Genomic DNA, 19,806 nt, shown 5'->3' with positions numbered 1-19,806 from the left:
TGGTTAGATTGTATTCTTTCTGATAGAGGTCCCATACAACATTTTTATCTTGCTATTATTTTTTACCTCCTGCTGGAGCTGAGGACCAAACCCAGGGCCTTGCGCTTGCTAGGCAAGCGCTTTACCACTGAGCTAAATCCCCAACCCTGCTATTATTATTATTATTATTTTTTTTGTAGGCTGTCGGTAATCACTGAGGCCACTGTGATTGGGTCACCAACAGTGGGGACTTCTTGCCTAGTTATTGGTGAGATGCCAATCAACTGGATTCCCTCTGGAATTGTAACTTTTTGTCTGTCTCGGTGATTGTTTTCCAGCTCAGTTTTTTGAGAGGAGAAAAAATTCTCATCCTGAGACAAACCACGGCTGACTGGTGGTGGGGTGAGCGTGCGGGGTGCTGTGGCTACATCCCGGCAAACCATCTTGGGAGACAGGTGGAAGAGTATGACCCGGAGGACACTTGGCAGGATGAGGAGTACTTCGACAGCTATGGAACTCTGGTATTGCTTTCTAAATTCTCGGGGGAGCTGGTGGGGCCTCCTAGGGTTTAGAGCAGAGATGCAGATCTTCCCGTCCACTTAGAGGCACCAGGGCCTTATTAAAACATTAGAACTAGTCACTTGGCTGTTTCTGTGAAGAGACACCGTGACTGAGGTAACTCAGGAAAGAAAGCATTTCATCGGGGGCTTGCCTAGACATGCTGTATTTCAAGACTAAATCTTAAAACCGCCGTGCATGTATATGATTAAAGCTTTTCGTCCAGGGGCTGGAGAGATGGCCCAGCAGGCAAGAGCACACTGGCTGCTCTTCTGGAGGACCCGGGTTTGATTCCCCATTTCTACATGGTGGCTCACAAACCACCTGTAATTCCAGTTCCAGGGACCCTGGCACCTTCTTCTGGCCGCCATGGGTACCAGGCACAGACATACATGCAGACAAAACATCCCAACACATAAAATAGTACACATGAATCTCCCCACCACTACCACACACAAACAAAACAAGAGAGCTTTTCGTCCCTTCAGGAAAGGCACGTACTGAAAGAGACAAAGGCACTTCCGGCCTTTGGGCCCCGCATCCCGCAGCAGCTGCTCAATTTCCCTTCAGCAGCAGTGCGTACTTAACGCTCTCGTTGTGAGAGCAGCTAGGATTCTGTGCTAAACTACGAAAACCTTCATGTGCATTTATCCGCTGTTAAGAATAAGGTATTTTGCCTTAGTTTTTCCTATAAATAATCTGTGTCCAGCTCCAGTTATGGACCGGGGCTGAGTTTATCTTGCATCGCATCCCTGGGGTCTCTTCCTGGACTCCCCGTTCATGCTTTTTCACAGCTCCGACCACCAACACAGCTCTGTGTGGTGGTATTGTGTTCCCCAAAATATTGTGCACCCTAATAAACTTATCTGGGGTCAGAGAACAGAACAGCCACTAGATACAGAGGCCAGAAAATGGTGGCACACACACCTTTAATCCTAGCATTGAGAAGGCAGAGATCCACCCAGATTTCTGTGAGTTCAAAGCCACACTGGAAACAGCCAGGCATGGTGACTTATGCCTTTAATCCCAGGAAGTGATGGCAGGAAGCAGAAAGATATATAAGGCGTGAAAACCAGGAACTAGAGCCTGGTTAAGCTTTTAGGCTTTTGAGCAGCAGTTCAGCTGAGATTCATTCTGGGTGAGGACTCAGAGGCTTCCAGTCTGAGGAAACAGGATCAGCTGAGGAACTGGTGAGGTGAGGTTAGCTGTGGCTTGTTCTGCTTCTCTGATCTTCCAGCATTCACCCCAATACCCAGCTCTGGGTTTGTTTTTATTAATAAGACCTTCTCACAATTTGTGTTACAGCTCTGTGAGGTCCGAGCTCCCATCTTTTGCATTTCCCTTGTAGTCTTGGGTATTTATGGCTTTGTAGTTATTATCATTTTGTGCTTTCCTCCATGGCAAACATGGTACCATGGAGGTGGGCACATACTTAAAAAGAAGCGATGGCTCCTCTGTTGACCTCACCTCTGCTGGTGTGTAGGTCTTGTTTTGTGTTGCAGAGTTTTAAGGTGCCTATTGTACAGGTGTGCACTTTCTTACTAAGTCCATCTCTGGGCACACTTGGTTCATTGTTACTGTTGGGTGATGGTCTTCATGACCGCCCGCTGTCCTGTCCATCTGAGCCAGCTGGTGAAAGGAAGGCTCTGCATCTCCAGCTGTACTTATTCTTCTGTTTCCTTTGGCCGTTCTGTGTGTCTTGAAGTTCTGTTATCCTCCCTAAACGTATTTAGAATCTGATGCCCATTTGATGAATCGTCTCTGTGTTCTTGGAACATTCTTCAGCCCGAAGTGTCTTGTCTGATGTCACTGCCGCCACTGCAGCTCCACCTGCTATATTTTAGGATGTCACATGCTCCGTCTTTTTGTTTTATATTTAAAGTGAGTTGCTTGTAGGCAGGAGAGTGGGTTTTGACTTTTTAATCCATGCAGACATCTTCCTGAGGGAGGATAGACTGAGCTCTATGCCTTTGTGTTCATTTTATGGTCTTGTCTTTGGGAAGAGCCGTGGGGGTTTGTGTTGGTGCCACTTGGACATTGTTTGGGTGACCCCGGAGAGGCAGCAGCCCCAGTTCTGTGCTCACCCTGCTGCTTGTCTCCCTCCAGTGGTACTTCAAAGTTGGTTTTTTAGTTTGGGTGTGCTGCAGTGGCTCAGCCTTGCCTGCAGCCAGGGTTCTGGCTAGCCTCCAAAGGGGTCTTTTCGGCTTCTTCGAGATCAGATGTTTTCCTCCCTCAGAGTGTAGTAGGGGTGGCCAGAGCATTGTTGACCACCACCCACCCCCACTGTCATTTTAGTTCTTGCAAGGAATTAAGTGCTAAGCTGGAGTAAAGAAGATTTTTGGGGGGGGGGGGGCCCTGTTGCCCCACCGACACCTGCTGCAATATGTCCAGTGTTTTTTCTTGATGGATACCTGGTGAGGATGCAAAGTCCTTCTGGCCTTGGGAATTACGTGTGGGGATGTTTGCTCTTCTCTTCTGTGTGGTCCACATTCATTTTCTGCTCATCTGACTAACATTGGAGGCCGAGAGGTGGTTCTGTTCTGATCCAGGACAATTCCAGAAACTTCGCTTCCTTTAACTATCCACTGTTACTTTATTATCTCTTGGCATGTTTGAACTTTTGATTGTAAAGCCCATTTGTTGCTAATACTTCTGGGAATAGGGGTGGGTGCATGCGATGTGCCCGATTGTCTGCGGTTCGGGCGTAGGCCCTTGCAGTGACTCTCGATGTGTTGTTTTTAGAAACTTCACCTGGAAATGTTGGCTGACCAGCCTCGCACAACGAAATACCACAGTGTCATCCTGCAGAACAAGGAGTCCCTGAAGGACAAGGTCATCCTGGACGTGGGCTGTGGCACTGGGATCATCAGCCTCTTCTGTGCCCACCATGCAAGGCCCAAGGCAGTAAGTGTGTCTGCCTCCATCTGTGCCCAGCTGTGGGCCATAGTGGTGGCTGGCTTGACAGGCGGCCACCATGTGGTTCGCTCTCAGGATGATTTTTTTTTTTTTTTTGGCCTTTATGTACCTGTGCGATTTAGGCTTGTGGGAGGGAAGTAGGCAGCTGGTCCATCTGAGGTTGAGACTGTGTCATACTGTACTGGCCACCAGCAATGTAAATGGAGTAAGACAGAACAGAAGTGACAGTGATTCTGTTAGTGGGACATTTGCTTTAGTTCAGTGTAGAAAAAGGTGGATGCATATGACTAGGATGGGCCACATAGTTGACCTGCTGCAGTCCAGGCCTTTGGCTTTCTGGTGTAGACCTTTTTCTCTTACCTTTTATGGCATATTTGGGCTGAGCTGTGCTAGGGCCTCATGACCACCTGACAAGGCGGTCAAAAAGCCAGTTTGCAGGGCAGTGATGACTGTACCTAGACACTGCCAATCCAGGAGCAACATCCAGATTCTCTTCCAGTTCTCCCTGGAGCACCAGATCTGGTTGTCCCCAGGCTGTAGAATCTAACATACTCACTGTTCGTTACTGTTCTGGGCACCTGTTTTGTGGTTACAGGGTGTATGTATTGTGTGTGGGAGCCACCCAGTAGAGCTGAGCTTCTGCCCGTCTGCAGTTGTGTTAGTGTTTCATTGAGGAGGGCTCAGGCAGGAGGCAGACTCAGCAGTGCTGCATTTGTCAGTATACTGGGCCCAGGCCCCAGGAACACTATAAGGCTTGGCACACCGTAGGCCTTCATTCACCATGTAGCGTTCTCTGTCATCTCTGTCATGTACCCGTGTGTGGGGTCAGGACACATGCTAACAGACGCCCTTACCGCTGCAGGTCTATGCTGTGGAGGCCAGTGAGATGGCACAGCACACAGGCCAGCTGGTCCTGCAGAACGGCTTTGCTGACACAATCACTGTGTTCCAGCAGAAGGTGGAAGACGTGGTGCTGCCTGAGAAGGTGGACGTGCTGGTGTCCGAGTGGATGGGGACCTGCCTGTTGGTAATACCTAGCATGTGGTGGTCTGTGGGTGGTGGGGATCTCGTTTCTTCTGGACCTAGCAATCTGGGCCCATCTGAGGAATCTTTAAAAATCATAATTAATTGTTGTTTTTTTTTTTTTCTGAAGTGAAGTGTTGTTAATTTATTGAATGATATCGGCTTCGTGTCTGGAATCTTAAAAACAAAAACAAACAATCAAAAATCATGAGACTTATGTCCAAAATGAAGGTGACTCTCTTCTGGGCTCTCTGAATCACCTGCTCTTTCCTGGGGAATCTTCAGAAGTCCAAGACCGTTTCCATCTTCATGGCTCCATTTGCTGTAGGCTAGTCCTGGCACTGTCTGTGAGATTCTCATTGAGGCTGTCATGTCCCCAGGACTTCACAGAAGGACTTAGACGGACCTGGTTCCTTGTTCACCTATCGTTCATGTCCCTCATCATTCATACCACCAGCCAAGTGCTATAGTGTTGTTCTGTCTTGTATATTAGGCAGGATCAGCAGTGGTTATGTGTCTAGCCCTGTCCTGCTAGGCTTGGCTTGGTGAAACCCAAGGCATTTTGTGCTGTATCTCAGCCTGAAATTTAGCCTTTGTATTAAAGTTCAGAAAATTAGTCTCTGGATGGTAATTAATGCCTCTGGCAAGATCCCTGTGAATAGAGAGTGGTTGCTTAGTGCTGCCCCACTGTTCACAGTGCAGGCATTGAGGGAATGGTGTTGGACCTTGGCCTGTTGGAGTTATTTTGTGAGAAGATGGACGTATTTGGAGACTTGATGTCTACGATGTGTTCTAACCTATTAGTAACGTCTGTAGATTCATAGGATGGTGGAGAAAAAGATGGATGGTGCTGTTAACCCATGAAGTGGGCATCAGCCTTCACCCTAAGATTCGTGTTAATCCAGTAAACACTTGTTTACCACTTGCCTCAGGTGTGGGGGCAAGAAGAGGGTAGAGTAAGCCTGTGGCAAGAAGGTTCCTGCTACAATCTAGCTTTCACTGGGGTTGGGAGGCAGGGGTGGGAGAGGAGGCATTTCAGAGATCCAGAGACATGGAGCCTAGTTCCTTACCAATGCTTGATCCAAAGACTTGGAAACTATGTCTCATGAACCTGCATGGAGGCTATGTTGGGAACCTGATGTACAGTCAGGATCCAGGAAATTTTGATTTCTTGATGAGGGGGTATCAGGAGTCAGGGATTTCAATGGGATGTGATGAGGAGGCTATGCCTTGCAGCTGGATGGAGAGAGGAGGCATGCTGTGTACTAGGTGGGGCATTTTTACCATTTTGGTAGAGAATAGAGAATGCTTTTCTCAGGGCAGCAAGGTTGCAGCTGGGGGGGCAGTGGGTTTATCAGCTATAGGCAGCAGCCACACCTCAGGGAGTATTGGGGTGATCTCTAAGGAGTCAGGCTGTGTGCATTGGTACAATTCTTTAAAGTAGAATAAGCCAGGATATGTCAAGTTGTAAAATACGTGTGTGTGTGTGTGTGTGTGTGTGTGTGTGTGTGTGTGTGTGTGTGTACATGCATCTTTAATGAGGGTCTCGCAAAATGGCTTAGCTGATAAAGGTTCTGCCATCGAGCCTGATGACCTAAGTTTGATCCCTGGGACCCACACAGTCAAAGGAGAGAACCAGCTCCTTCAAGTTGTCCTCTGCCTGTATCCACACACAAATGCATATGTTAGTTTAAAAATTCTTTAAATAGGATTATTGTAGTTGGAATTTTCTTTGGGCCACCAACCAGCTCCCAAATAAAGACACTTATTATTAATTATGAATGCTCAGCTTTAGTTTAGGCTTGTTCCACTAGCTCTTTCAACTTAATCTAACCTGTTTCTATTCATCTACATTTTGCCTTGGGCTTTTTTACCTTTCTTTCATTTGGTATGTCCTACTTTCCTGCTTCTTCCATGTCTGCCTGGCTGGCTCTGGTGTCTCCCTGGCATCTCTTTTTCTTTCTTCCTCTGGCTTAAACTCCTCCTTCTACTTATTCCCCCTGTCTGGAAGTCCCACCTATATCTCCTCCCTCACTATTGGCCATTCAGCTTCTTATTAGACCAATCAGGTGCCTTAGGCAGCAGGCAAGGTAATATAGCAAGACATCTTTACATAGTTAAACAAATACAACATATTTTTACATAGTTAAATATTCCACAACATAAACAAATGCAACACAGCTTTACATAGTTATACAAATGTTCTGCAAAAGATTATTGTAGAAATAGATGTGGTCAGGAATCTGTGTTCAGAAATGTTTATGATGGCTGTGTGTGGCACACACATCTATATCACACCACATGGGAGCTGGAAGCAGAAGGATTTGAGGTTAGATTGGGCAATATTTACTAAAAAGTGTTCAAATGAAAAAAATTACAGATAGTAGAAACAGTTATGACAAATCCATATGACTGTTAAAAAATTTAAGAATTTTTTTTTTTTTTTTTTTTTTTTTTTACTAATCTTAGCTGAATAGCATGATTTAAAAAGACAGAGAGTGTGTGCAAACTACATTTACCTTTGCATCTTTGAGGTGTATAGAGCAGTGGCCTGGCTTCAATTCCAGATATGATGCAGGGAGCCCCTGACTGTCTTTCCTACTGCAGGGGCAGGTTTGGGCAGATGCCAAGGAATGTTGTTCCGGACTGAGCTAACGAACCTCGGAGCTGGCCCTGATTGAGCGTTCTCCTTTGAGTCCTCTCTGGGCACAGGGGTGAGCAGCCTAGATAAAGGACCCGTTCCTCTGAAAGTTGCCATCTCCCACAGTTCACCAAGATGCAGTAGATAACCTAAATGAGCCTGGAGCAGTACAAGCTGTGTTCACACAAAAACCCCTGCAGGCACACTTGTCCAAGTTCTGATTATAATTAACTCAAACTCTGAACAACCCATGTCCCCTCAGAGGTTTAATGGATATTCTGGCAAATCCTTAACAAAGGAGCCACCACGTAGCACATAATCCTGTGGACAGTCCCAAAGAACTACCGCTGCCTGAAGGAGGCCAACCTTAAAAGGCTGCTCCTCAGTGTGTGACTCCATTCAGATGACGAGGAGGGTTTCCTGAACTCCAGGGTGGGAGGGCATGGTCAGCAGTAGATGTTTGTGTCAATGGAGCTACTGTCTGTCCTGACATGGCCACAGGCACACATCACACGGGTACTCATGTTCATGTAGGCTGTATGCCATGACAGGGCAGTTCTGTCTGATAACAGAAAATAAAATTTTAGATATCTCTGTTTTGTATGTGTGCATATTTGTTTGTTTTTGTTTTTGTTTTTGAAGACAGGGTTTCTCTGTGTAGCTTTGCACCTTTCCTGGAACTCACTTGGTAGCCCAGGCTCACCTCAAACTCACAGAGATACTCCTGGCTCTGCCTTCCGAGTGCTGGGATTAAAGGCATGTGCCACCCGCCCCCCATCCCCGGCAAAGAATTTTTTTTTTTTTTTTTTTTTTTTTGGTGGAGCTGAGGATCGAAGCCTGGGCCTTGCGCTTGCTAGGCAAGTGCTCTACCACTGAGCTAAACCCCCAACCCCGCATATTTGTAAGTGCATGCAGAACAATACTTGAAAATAATACAGTTCCTTCAGGAGCTGGGCTTTTATGTAATTTTAATTGTGTTTCTTTTTCTAGATTGCGTACATTCTAATGGTCTTTATTTTGTTGTAAAACTTGAGGAAATTTCTAAGAAAAGCTTGTTTCCCATCCGTGACTGCAGAAGGTGGAGGGACTTTAGTGTTCAGCCCCTGCCCTGACTCTCATTCCTGAGTTTGAATTGAGTTTAGGTACAAATGGAATCCTGGTGTGTGTTGGTCCTACAGATTCATAAAGATGACAGGCTTCCTTGATGGCCTTCCTGAGGGCTGAGGGTGAGGTAGAGTGGGAGAAGGTGAAACACCTGTTCTCCTAAGGCGACCATGGTCATGTGCTTGACCAGAGGGTTGTGAAACTGCTGGGAATACCCCAGATGAATTAATTTTGTTTGTTAGGTCGTGCCGTGCAGCACTGAGGGGCACTTTAAAATCTAGTGGTGTGGCTCTCAGTGCTGGCCTGGGGCAAGTGCAAGAATTTCTGTTGACTGTTAGCTCCCCCTGAGTCCCAGTTCAGTGGGAAGTGACATGATTCCAACCTAAGCTGTGATACGTACATAACATATTCATGAGAGTGTGGACTAAACCCCAAGTTCTCAAGTGTGGTTCACTGACCTGGCTGAGAGAGTTTTGGGGGTAAAACTGAAGTTCCACAATGTAGCATCCTGGCTGTGGTGTGTGAGCCCTCAGTGATGTGCCCGCGTCCTTTTCTCCCATGCAGTTTGAGTTCATGATCGAGTCCATCCTCTACGCCCGGGATGCCTGGTTAAAGGAGGATGGCGTCATCTGGCCGACCACAGCCGCACTGCACTTGGTGCCCTGCAGCGCTGACAAGGACTACCACAGCAAGGTTCTCTTCTGGGACAACGCCTATGAGTTTAATCTCAGTGCACTCAAGTAGGTGTGCATGACCCCTTGGCAGGGTTGACCGCTGCCTAGCTAGGCTCCTGGCAAGAGGAGAGGAGCTGGGTGGGCAGCCAGTTGATGAGGGTGCCACCTGTGCTTCTGAGAGAGAGTCTCGCTAATCTGTGGGAGACAGCTCTTCCTCCTTCATGAATGTTGCATCTTATGCATCCTCCAGTGACCCAGAATGGACTTGGAACCATTGAAATTTGTCTTGTTTCTGTCTCCTTTGCCTTCCCTTGCGCACCCTCCTGACCCCTGAGATGGTTATGTGTGTGGGAACCTGTTATAGGTGGGGAGTTATGCCTCCTTCTGCCTTCCCTCTGGTCACAGCTCTGGCCGCAATCTCAATTCTTGTATTCCTGGAGAGGAATTCACATCAGGACACAGAGCAAGCAAGCAAGCAAGCAAGCAAGCAAGCAAGCAAGCAAGCAAGCAGTCAAGGGTTATTTTAGCCTATGCACGAATAAAAGTGGGCAGTAACTATACCCTCCTGGGTAGAGGATGGATTGAGCCGACTGGCGAGAGTAACAGGCTCCTCTAGTATCTGTATTGCACACCCATGGGGTGGACTGAGGTGATCTCTTTCCTAGAACAGATGGAGGATTTCTTAGGAGCCATCCTTACCCACAGTGTTATCTGTTATAACTAGATGCATTAAATGCAAGAACAGGTAAAAAGAGGCTGGGGTTGGTGGCCCACGCCTTTAGTCTCAGCACTCAGGAAACAGGTGGATGTTTAGGAGTTTGAGGCCAGCCTGCTCTACAAAGCAAGTTCCAGGCTAGCCAAAGCAACAGAGTGAGACTGCGTTCCCATCCTCCCCAAGAGGGTATGTACAAAGGTGTAACTTCTCATAAAGTTGAGAAGTTTACTAGAGGAAAGGGCAATGGTGCCGTTGCCTGTGCTCATCACAGCATGCTGGGAATGGCTTTGTTTTCCCATAATCCTGTTCTTCTTTCCTAGTCAGCTTGGCTATCTCATACTCAGCTGCAAGTTCTTCCATACCTTTCTCAGGATTCTGGGCCTGGCCATTTTGACTCTAACACTGCGTTTCTCTGTAACAGAACCTAATGCAGCAAGCAGGTCCTTGCTCTTGAGGGGAAATATGGCAAAAGGAGCTCAGAGAGACACCCCCCCCCAGAAGGAGGCTCTTGACATGGGCAGGGGTGGGGTGGGAAGAGCCCCTCTGAGAACAGCCTGCCTTGAAACACAGGGATCAAGACCTCCTGAGATGAGGCTTTGCTGTAGAGTGGATCTTGAAGTGGGGAAATTGTCCCCACTGATGAGGCTGCTTTAGAACAGGCCCTGGACCCCAGAGATAGCTTCCTACGATGAATCTGCTCTAGAAGGGCCCCTGAGACAAGCTTACTAATGCCTGTGGGGGTTTGGATGGGAATGTCCCTCACAGGCTCTAGTATTTGAAGACTTGGTGCCCAGTTGTTGGCACTGCCTGGGGAGGGTTAGGAGGTGCAGCATTGCCGAAGGAAGCGTGTCACTGGGGGTGGGCTTTCAGAGCTGATAGCCTCACCCCACTTCCGGTTTGCTCTCTCTGCTCCATGCTTACATTTGAAGATGTGAGTTCTCAGCATCTTGATCCTGCTGCTGTTCCTGTTAGTTGCTGCCATGCCTTTCTGCCATGGTGGATTGTTATTCCTGGAACTGTAAACCCAGATATAAACTCTTTTTCCATAAGTCACTTTTGGTCATGGTGTCTTAACACAGCAACTGAAGTTGATAAGTGACACAGAAGTTGATACTGGGGAGTTTGTGTGAAGACCCTGACTGGGTTTGTTTGAGGAATGTGAAAGACTTTGGAACTTCGGACTAGAAAAGCAATTGAATGCTATAAGCAGAGCTTAGAGGGCTGTCCCCATGGGAGCCTGGATGATGGTGGTGCTATGATGATGGGAGCAAACAGGCTGTAGGGTCTGGGTCAAGAGGTTTCAGGGAAGGACTTCCGTAGTACAGGGAATGGTCTGTCCAAGAATCTGGCTGGCTTCTGCCCTTGCCCTGAGAACTTTCTGAAAGTTGGACTAATTTCCTTGCTGGAGGAAATTTCAAGAGAGATTGCATAACATTGAATCTGTGGCATGGTTACTAATGATAGTGTTTATGGAGGTCCATGATGCAAAGGGACAAGCAGAGCAGAAAGAAAGAAAAAGTTGACATACAGTTTAGAGGAACGTACCCTAGGAAGCTTCATGTTAGAGCCAAAGCAGTGCTGGAAGAGGCTGTGATGGTTGAGATGAATGCAGCAGAGGAGAGGCCTGTTCTACACTGGGACGAGGGAAGGGTGCACTCAAGACAACACCCACTCAACCAAGCTTCCAACTTGTGAAGGACAGCTTACGGTCTTCTGCCCAAAAGGAACAACATCCAAATAAAAAAGCTGCTGCTAATGTGATTCATGGGAGCCAGGACCAGTCCCAAGCTGGCAGCTAAACTTGGCATTGCTGCCTCAGTGGTTTAAATGAGAATAGCCCCCATGGGCTCATATATTTGAATGTTTGGTCCCCAGTTAGTGGAACTGTTTGGAAAGGATTAGGAGGTATGGCCTTGTTGGAGTAGCTGTGGCCTTGTTGAAGGAGGTGTGTCATTGGGGTGAGTTTTGAGGTCTCAGAAACCCACATGAGACTGTCTCACCCTCTCTTTGTCTGTTGCCTGCTGACTAGGATGTAAACTCTTAGCTACCACTCCATTGCCATGCCTAATGGCTGCCATGCTCCTTGCAGTGATGATCATGGACTAACCTTCTGGAACTGTAAGCGACTCCCTAATTATATGACTGCTTTTATAAGATGCCTTGGTCATGGCGTTTCTTCATGGCAGTAGAAGATTAACTAAGGCATCATCCATGAGATCTATTGGCTTTACAGGTGTGAAAGATGCAAGAGCAAAGAGATTGTGGATTCTTCCTCCATAGTTTGAGAGAGCTACTGAAGCTAGGCAGTGTGTGGCAGGGGGGTCCCTACATGAAGGCCTTGAGGGCATGGAGCTGTGAATGTGAAGCTTGGATTGCAGGGGAGATCCCAAGATGTTGGAGGTACCAGAATGGTGAGATATCTGCCTAGTAGAGCTGCATTTAGAGAGTGGAACCAGCCTGAGATATTTATATATATTGCAGGCAGCAAAACTGGAGGGGTGGAGCCATCTAATCCCTTTGCAGTTAAAGTCTCGGATATTGGACATGGAGCTACAGGATTTTGGCATTTGCTCTGCTATGTTCTGGTGTTGTTTTGGTCCAGTATTCGTTCACCATGCTCCTTTGCTTCCCACTTGGAATGGTAATGGATATTCTTTGCCATTATTTTGGAAGCATGTAGTTGCTTTTTGATTTTGCAGGGGTTTGCAATTGAGAGGTTATGTTGAGGCTCGGAAGGGACTTGGCCTTCAAATAGTGTTGGTATTCTGAAAGACTGCCAGGACTTCCGAAGTTGGACTAAATGCATTTTGTGTTGTGGTATGGCCATGAGCCTATGGGGGCCAGGAGTGGAAGGTGGTTGTTTGAATGAGAAATGTCCCTCACAGGCTCTGGTATTTGTACACTTGGTCTCCAGTTGGTGGCACTGGAGTTGGGGAGGTTTAGGAGGTGTGGCCTCATCAGAGGAAGTATGTCTCATTGGGGATGGGCTTTGGAAGATTACAGCCTTGCTCCAGCTCCGCTTCCCTCTTCCTGCTTCCTGCTTCCATTTGAAAATGCAGGCTCCCAGTTTCCTGCTCTGCCTGCCATGCATGCCACATGCCTCCCCACCATGGCAGACTCTTCACTCTTCTGGAACCATAAGCTCAAATGGGCTCCTTTTTTTTCCCCATAAGTCATACTTGGTGGTGGTGTATTACCACAGCAACAGAAAAGTACTACAACACCCACCTCAGTACCGTAGGTGTCTTTAAAGATGGGACTGACATGTCTCACAATCCTAAGTTTCTAGATATAATAGAGGAAGTTCATTTGTAATGATAAAGTCTTTAATGGTGTGTGGGATGTTGAAACACATGCTAATTCCCGGTGAGCGCTCTGAATTTGTAATGAGCCTTAGCAGATATACCCATGCTGTTCGTGGAAGTACCTCAACAAAGTTGATTCCCTGGCCAGTGGACACCAGTGCACTTGAGCCTTGGATGCTGATCCAGATGATTTCCTGATGAGGCCTTTGGTCTATTATAGCTGCCTCTGATAGAAGGGTCTAGTTCCTTGCCCTTGAGAACAAGTTGGAGGTCAGGGAAAAGCCCCTTTACCAAGTACAAGAAACTACCTGTTCTTTCCGGGAGGGCCAGATCAGCCCAGACCCCTGCTCACACTTTTGGAGGGTGGGGTACCAGTGGTACAGCATGGTGTTGCAGGCACTTAAAAAAAAATAAAAAGTCAAAATAATAGAAAAAGCAATATAAAAGTATGAAGTCTTCCCTAATTAATATATGGAGTCACTGTTCCCTCATCCAACATCCCAAAGGGAATAGAGAGGGTCCTGTGTATTGTGGTTCTACAGTTCCTCTGGAAAAACATGGTAAAATCCTATTAACCACCTGGTTGAGAGTTCTTTTGCTGCACCTAGGCAGGAGTCATGGGCAGATAGGCATGGGAGAGCTCTTCCGGTGCTGGCCTCTGGCAGCTTCCTTACCCTTGGTGTTTGGTAGCGGTGAATGGTGACAGGAGACAGATGGAAGCAGCAGAAAGTGGTGCCCTCTCATATAGGCCTCCCGTATAGGGACCCTTAGACCTCGGCAGCAGCCATTGCTGCAGCTCTTGGCCAGAGCCTTGGAAGACTTGACAGTTACTGGTGAAATTATTAAGGCCACTCCATGTAGTTAAAAGGGAGGTTTATTTAGTGGTGTAACTTAGAAATGAATGGATAGTTAGGTTGCAGGATCTGGGGAAGGTGTGTTGTAGTCCAGTGGTGTTCTCTGGAGAACTCTGTTCGGTCTACCTCCAGCGTCCAGGGTCCAGGACCCAAGAGAGCCCCTGCATCCACAACTCAGGTCTTCAGTGTCCTCTCTCAGTCCCACCTTGTAGGCATGACCATTACCGAAGCCTCAATGTGGGTTGGAATTTCCAGGTCAAAGCTGGAATGGCTATCCACTACATCTCCCCCTTTTGTCTAAATAAGAAGGTTCTAACCTACTATATACAAAGAAATGGTTATCAAATATTGTCCAGGAGTAATGAGGGATAATGACCTAGATAAGATGGAATTACAATCAATGTGAACAATATCAAGCAAGAAACACATACTAAAATCCAGAGAAGTCTAGAGCGTGGCTAAATGACATGTTACAAAGATCATTCCAAAAGGTGTCCTATCCTAAAGAACCTGAATCAAATACTTAATATGTTCTATTTAAGATTATATATATATATATATATATATATGTTGTAACTATAACTGCTAGTCTTCAATCTCATCAAAGACCTGAGAAGGAATATAATGGTACCTGAGAAATGGAAGATGGATGCAAGCAACTTTTGGGAATCTTGCAATAGTAAACAGAGACAGCTGGCAGCCTGGACAGTCATCTGTTTCTCAGCATTGTTGGTGCATTCAAATTGGCTACAGGCCTAGAGTATCTGACAGACCATTTTCAGAAGCAGGAATTCTGAAAGACCATCTTACCCTGTCTTGACAGAGTTCAGAAGTCACTTTTTTTTTCCGTCCCACTTGTCCAGAAGGACAGCACTCATATTGTCAGCAGTTGAGGCAAGGGCAGTTCTTTGTCCAATAGTCCATTTTGTGCCAAGAAGACAAACTTCCAAATGGAAATGTCTTAGAAGCCCAGCATTCTCTCGGGATCAAATTGGTGCTGCCAGGAGCAATTGTGTCTCACGTCAACAGAATTCTAAGTTATTTAAATGCCATATTCTCTAGGTCCATAAAGTGTTTGAAGATTACCTGTCCATCTGACCTATGTATCTGTAAATCTAGATAACCTAACTAGCATAACTATAGAGATGACAAGCATAGGTGACTATAAATCTGTAAGTCTTATCTACTGAAATAACCTAAGGATTAAGGCTTCATGTAAACAAGGTAAACAGTCTATAAGCAAATGCACGGTAAAGGATGATGACTTTAAAATTGTGACAATACACAAATTGGGGGAAGTGGAAGGCTGAGGCGGAGAGACCTGCCAGCTGCCGCCATGATAAGTGAGATGTAAGGTACCGGTAAGCCATGAGTCACGTGGCAACTTATAGATGAATAGAAATGGGTTAATTTAAGATAAAAGAAGTAGATAACACGAAGCCTGCCACGGCCATACAGTTTATAAGTAATATAAGCATCTGAGTGATTATTTTATACGTGGGTTGTGGGACTGCGGGGGGGGGGGGGCTTGGTGGGACCTGGAGAGAAGCTCTCCAGCTACAGACAGTCAGTGGCGTTTTCCTGGCGGTCAGGGCCTGACATCTCTCTCCTGTGGATCCCTACAGCATTCTTTAGCCTCTGCTTTCCACTCTCTGTCCTGATGCCTTCTCCCCTGGCCTTCTTCCTGTCCTGGCTGTGCTTTCAACTGTCCCTCTGCTGCTTCAGCTCCCTGGCCCCTTGGATAACATGGCTGATGCCGGGCTCCTTGGAGGGCCTAGCTGCTGTATATCCTTGGCAGAGGCCTGTTGAGGACCTTTGGGAGGTGGGACACCTGCCAGCCCCTTTGTGGATCTGGTGTCTTTTTCCACGACTGACTCTTTAGCTGTTGAGCAGTTGGCTGCCTTGCTTCCCACACAGTTGGGCCTGCTGGCCGCTCAGCTGTCTCCACCGTCCTACTGTCTTGGCCACTCTCTGCTGTCTCTGTTGCTTGTTTGTATTACTGAAAGTTAGAGGGGGAAAAAAACCAAACCCACTCAAACGCAGCCTTTTAATGCTGCATCAATACCAGCAAAATCAAGTGCAGGAGAGTGTTTAGGCCAATCACAACCATTTGTTTGAACCAATTACAATGCTGCCCCTTATTACCAATCACTGTAGTCATTGAGGTTTGTTTAGAACAGTGGTTCTCAACCTTCCTAACCCTGTGAACCTTTAATACAGTTCCTCATGTTGTGGGTAACCCCCCGACCATAAAATTATTTTGCTACTTCATAACTAATTTTGCTACTGTTATGAATTGTAATGTAAATGTCTGATTGCAGGATACCTGAAATGCACCCCTGTGAAAGGGTCAGTGGACCCCAAGGGGTCGCCATCCACAGGTTGAGAACCACTGGTTTAGAATAATCCATTTTCTTTTAAACACAGGTTGTCTCTCTGTGAGCTAACCAGGGGAAGTGTTCCTGCTCCAGCCAGGACAGAAACGTTTGCAGATCATTTAGAGTTCTTCTGTGCTTGTATTAGTTTCAAGTCTGCTACAAGATGTTACCAGTAGCTCTAGCTGGCCCAGGCAGCTGTCATTTTCCTGTTTTCTCCATGGGTCCAGGTGGCTGATGCTGGCAGAAGTGTAGTATTGGTGAAATTATTAAGGCCACTCCATGTAGTTAAAAGGGAGGTTTATTTTGTGGGGTAACTTACAAGTGAAGGGATAGGTTGCAGGGTCTGGGAAAGGTGTGGCGCAGTCTGGCGGTGTTCTCTGGAGAACTCTGCTCTGTCTACCTCCAGCGTCCAGGGTCCCGGAACCAAGAGAGCCCTCTCCTCTCGATCCTGGGTCTTCCGCTTCCTCCCCTGCCCCGCCTTGTAGGCGTGACCATTACGGAAGCCTCAATAGGGGTGGGAACTTCCAGGCCAAGGCAGGGATGGCTGCCCACTACAGTGTAGTTGTTAACATTGATAGTGCTTTTGCTCAAGGAAGCCAGAGCAGAAACACAGAGTCCAGTAGATACTGGTTCGGGGTCAAATAGCCCTCTCCCCAGTGTCTGTCTAGGGAAGTGGCTAACAGGAGTAGTTAAATGGACAGATTTTAACAATGTTTACCTACCCAGTGCCCCAGAGAGAAGTGCATCCCCCTTATCTACCTTAGGAAGGTAAAGACTTTTTAAAAGCCGTGGTGGAGAGCTGGGCATGGCATACACCTTTAGTCCTAGCCCCCTGGAGGCAGAGGCAGGCAGATCTCTGATCTCTGATAGTTAGGGGCTAGCCTGGTCTACATAGCAAATTGTAGACCCCGTCTCAGAAAAACAAACAGACAAACAAACAAACAAACAGCCATGGTGGAGCTATAATAACTAAACAGAGCTGCTCCAGAAGAAGAAAAGCTGATGAGTAGGGCTCAGGCAGATGAGTAGGACTCCAAGCAAGCAGAGTGCAGACAGCTTAGGGTGGTAAAGGAGGATCTGAGTTAGAAGGGGTGAGGACCAAGTCTTCACATTCCTCATTGATTAGCCCTTTGGAGGAGTATCTTTCCTTTCTCCTTCATGTCAGGCATTAAAACTGTAATCTTTATTAAAAAGATTTGCTTGTTTGCTGTTTTAGGAAGTTATGGCTGTGCATAATTTAAAAACACTTGAAAGAAAGCTCCCCCACAGGGGATCTTTCCTCAAGAGAGACCCCAAACCCAAGGAACACACCGAGACCACGGATCAGATGCAAACAGCAAGAGGGTTTATTTGAATACACAGGTACCTGGGGCGACAAGTCTTTCGGAGGACTTGCGCGCCTTCCTAGGGGAAGGGGGACTTCTTATAGAGTCCTGGGGGCGGAAGCACGGTTACAGAAGCGAGAAGCATAGTTACAGGGTCCCCATTGGTTAATTCAAATAAGGCCAGGGTGAACTTGGGGGCTATCTTTAATTTTCAGGAATGTGCAGCTGTCTGTTCTCCAAGGCCAGGTAGCCAATTATAGATATCTTGTTCTGACTCAAGGTTTGTTCCTCCCAAGACCGGGTGTTTGATATCTCCTGCCTTGACTCAAGGTTACTTTCCCAATTATCTTTCTCAAGGCCGTTTCTTAGGCTAAGTTACTGAGACGGGGGGCCTTTCATTCCCCCATTTTCTTTTGTCGTAAATGGAATCTTTCATTTTAGGATGAAGAATAAGGAGTCAGCTCCATCTCTGGTTCACGGAGCCTCTGATACTGCTGAATTAGGACCAAAGCCTGGACAACAGAAATCCTATTCTTGACAAATTGTATCAATCTATTGAAGATACATGGCCCCAAAAATAAAATGAGCAGGACTCTGATGATGCCCCTCCTAACATTAGGAGGGGTATTAGGGGAATTAGGGGAACCTATAGGTATAAAATCTCAAACGGGGTTAGGCCGTGAGGCCCAGGAGTATTCCGGGCTCGGTAAAGGGCTAGTGGGAGTAGGAGCACCCAATCTCTAGTGCCAGTTGCGAGCGTTAATTTGGTCAAAGTCTCCTTAATGTTTTTATTTATGCGTTCTATCTATCCTGAGCTCTGGGGGTGGTATGCATAATGGAGTTTCCAATCGATCCCCAATAGCCTGGCCATCTTCTGACTTACCTGGGAGATGAAGGCGGGCCCATTGTCTGACCCCAATATCTGGGGCATTCCATACCTGGGAAAGATGTCATCCAGGAGTTTCTTGGTTACCACGGTAGCAGTCTCTTTCTCCGTCCATCCTGAAAAAGTGTCTACAAAAACCAGAAGGTATCTGTACCCATATAGCCCAGGTTTTACCTCAGTGAAGTTAAGTTCCCAATGGACTCCGGGGCGGTGGTCCCGCAGGCAGCTTCTTCTGTTCAGATGGGTTTTTTCTGGGTTGACTTGGGTACAAGCAGGGCAGCTGGAAGTCACCTGTTGGAGGACCTGTTCCTGATTTAATAATACAGTGTTCGAGGCCTCACCAGCCAGACGGGCCTTCATCTATGATGTTAGCTTGTCGTTTGGGGCTCTATTTCATCCCCATTTTCTTTTGTAGTTCCTGGTCCTCCGGGCTGTAGAGCATGGGGTCCCTGTTTGGCTGTTGGTAGTCTTGCATGACCAGCAGCTTGTCACCCCTGGGGGTTGTAAGGCCATTGTCCAGGCCGTCAGATTGGCCAGCTGATTTTCCCGCGCTATTACAGAGTCATCCTTTTGGTGCCCGGGACAGTGTATGATGCTGAGCTGTCCAGATGTCAGCTGAACCTTTTTTTTCGGTGGTCTATCGCTATCTCCTGCTACCCGTGGCCCCCTGGACCAAAGCTGTGCAGTCACTGAGAGAGCCTCCGATGTGGGTCAGGACTGAATGTTGAGCTCCGGTGTCCCTTAGGAAGGTCATTGGCTGCCCCCCGATCTTGAGAGTTATCCTAGGCTCGGGGGGGGGGGCTCCTGGCCTTGACCTCCCTAATCTTCCAGATTGAGGAGGTCCGTGGCTCCTGTCTTAGTTTTTCCAGGCCCTCGAGGTTTCTTTGGGCAGTCATGAGCCCAATGTCCTCTCGCTTTGCAGTAGGCGCACTGGTCTTTGTCAAGGGGTGTCCTTTTTTGATCTCCCTTTCTAACTCCCTCTCTGACCTGTCCCTGAGACATTATAGCGGCCAGGACTTGACTGATAGATGAAAGATAAGATGGATATATATATATATCCTCTAGGCCTCTCTAAGTCTTTTTAGGAATGCTGTCGGCTGTTTATTCTTTCCCTGGACCATATTGTTGACCTGAGCCAAATTGGTGGGGCGCCTAGCAGCCCCCCCCCGGAGACCCGCTAAGAGCAACTGGCGAAAGAGACGTAGGTGCTCCCTACCTTCTGGGGTCATGAAGTCCCAGTTCGGGCGGGTGAGGGGAAAGGCTGCATCAATAACATTAGGCAGTTGTGTGGGTCTTCCATCATCTCCAGGAACCTGCTTCCGGGCCTCTAGGAAGACTCGCTGCTTTTCCTCCACTGTCAGGAGGGTTATGCATTATGCTGTTTTCAGTTGTAAGGATCAAAGGCCGAAAATCGGCCAGTATTGTATGCAGCTGTCGGCAAGGGGGCC

General features: G+C 47.3%; 1 protein-coding gene across 2 annotated transcripts in view; it reads left to right on the top strand.

Moving 5' to 3' along the window:
• Positions 1 to 19,806, top strand: part of Prmt2 (protein arginine methyltransferase 2) — a 35,454-nt gene that overhangs the window by 9,944 nt on the left and 5,704 nt on the right. For both annotated transcript variants that reach the window (XM_036168033.1, XM_036168034.1), the window contains exons 4-7: positions 318 to 500; positions 3,280 to 3,441; positions 4,316 to 4,480; positions 8,786 to 8,961. In XM_036168033.1, the coding sequence (XP_036023926.1) occupies positions 318 to 500; positions 3,280 to 3,441; positions 4,316 to 4,480; positions 8,786 to 8,961 (686 nt within the window). The remainder of the gene's footprint in view (positions 1 to 317; positions 501 to 3,279; positions 3,442 to 4,315; positions 4,481 to 8,785; positions 8,962 to 19,806) is intronic.

The sequence above is a fragment of the Onychomys torridus genome, chromosome 18 (genome assembly GCF_903995425.1).
Source record: "Onychomys torridus chromosome 18, mOncTor1.1, whole genome shotgun sequence".
Taxonomy (NCBI): Eukaryota; Metazoa; Chordata; class Mammalia; order Rodentia; family Cricetidae; genus Onychomys; species Onychomys torridus.
This window is presented reverse-complemented; position numbering and strand designations above follow the sequence as displayed.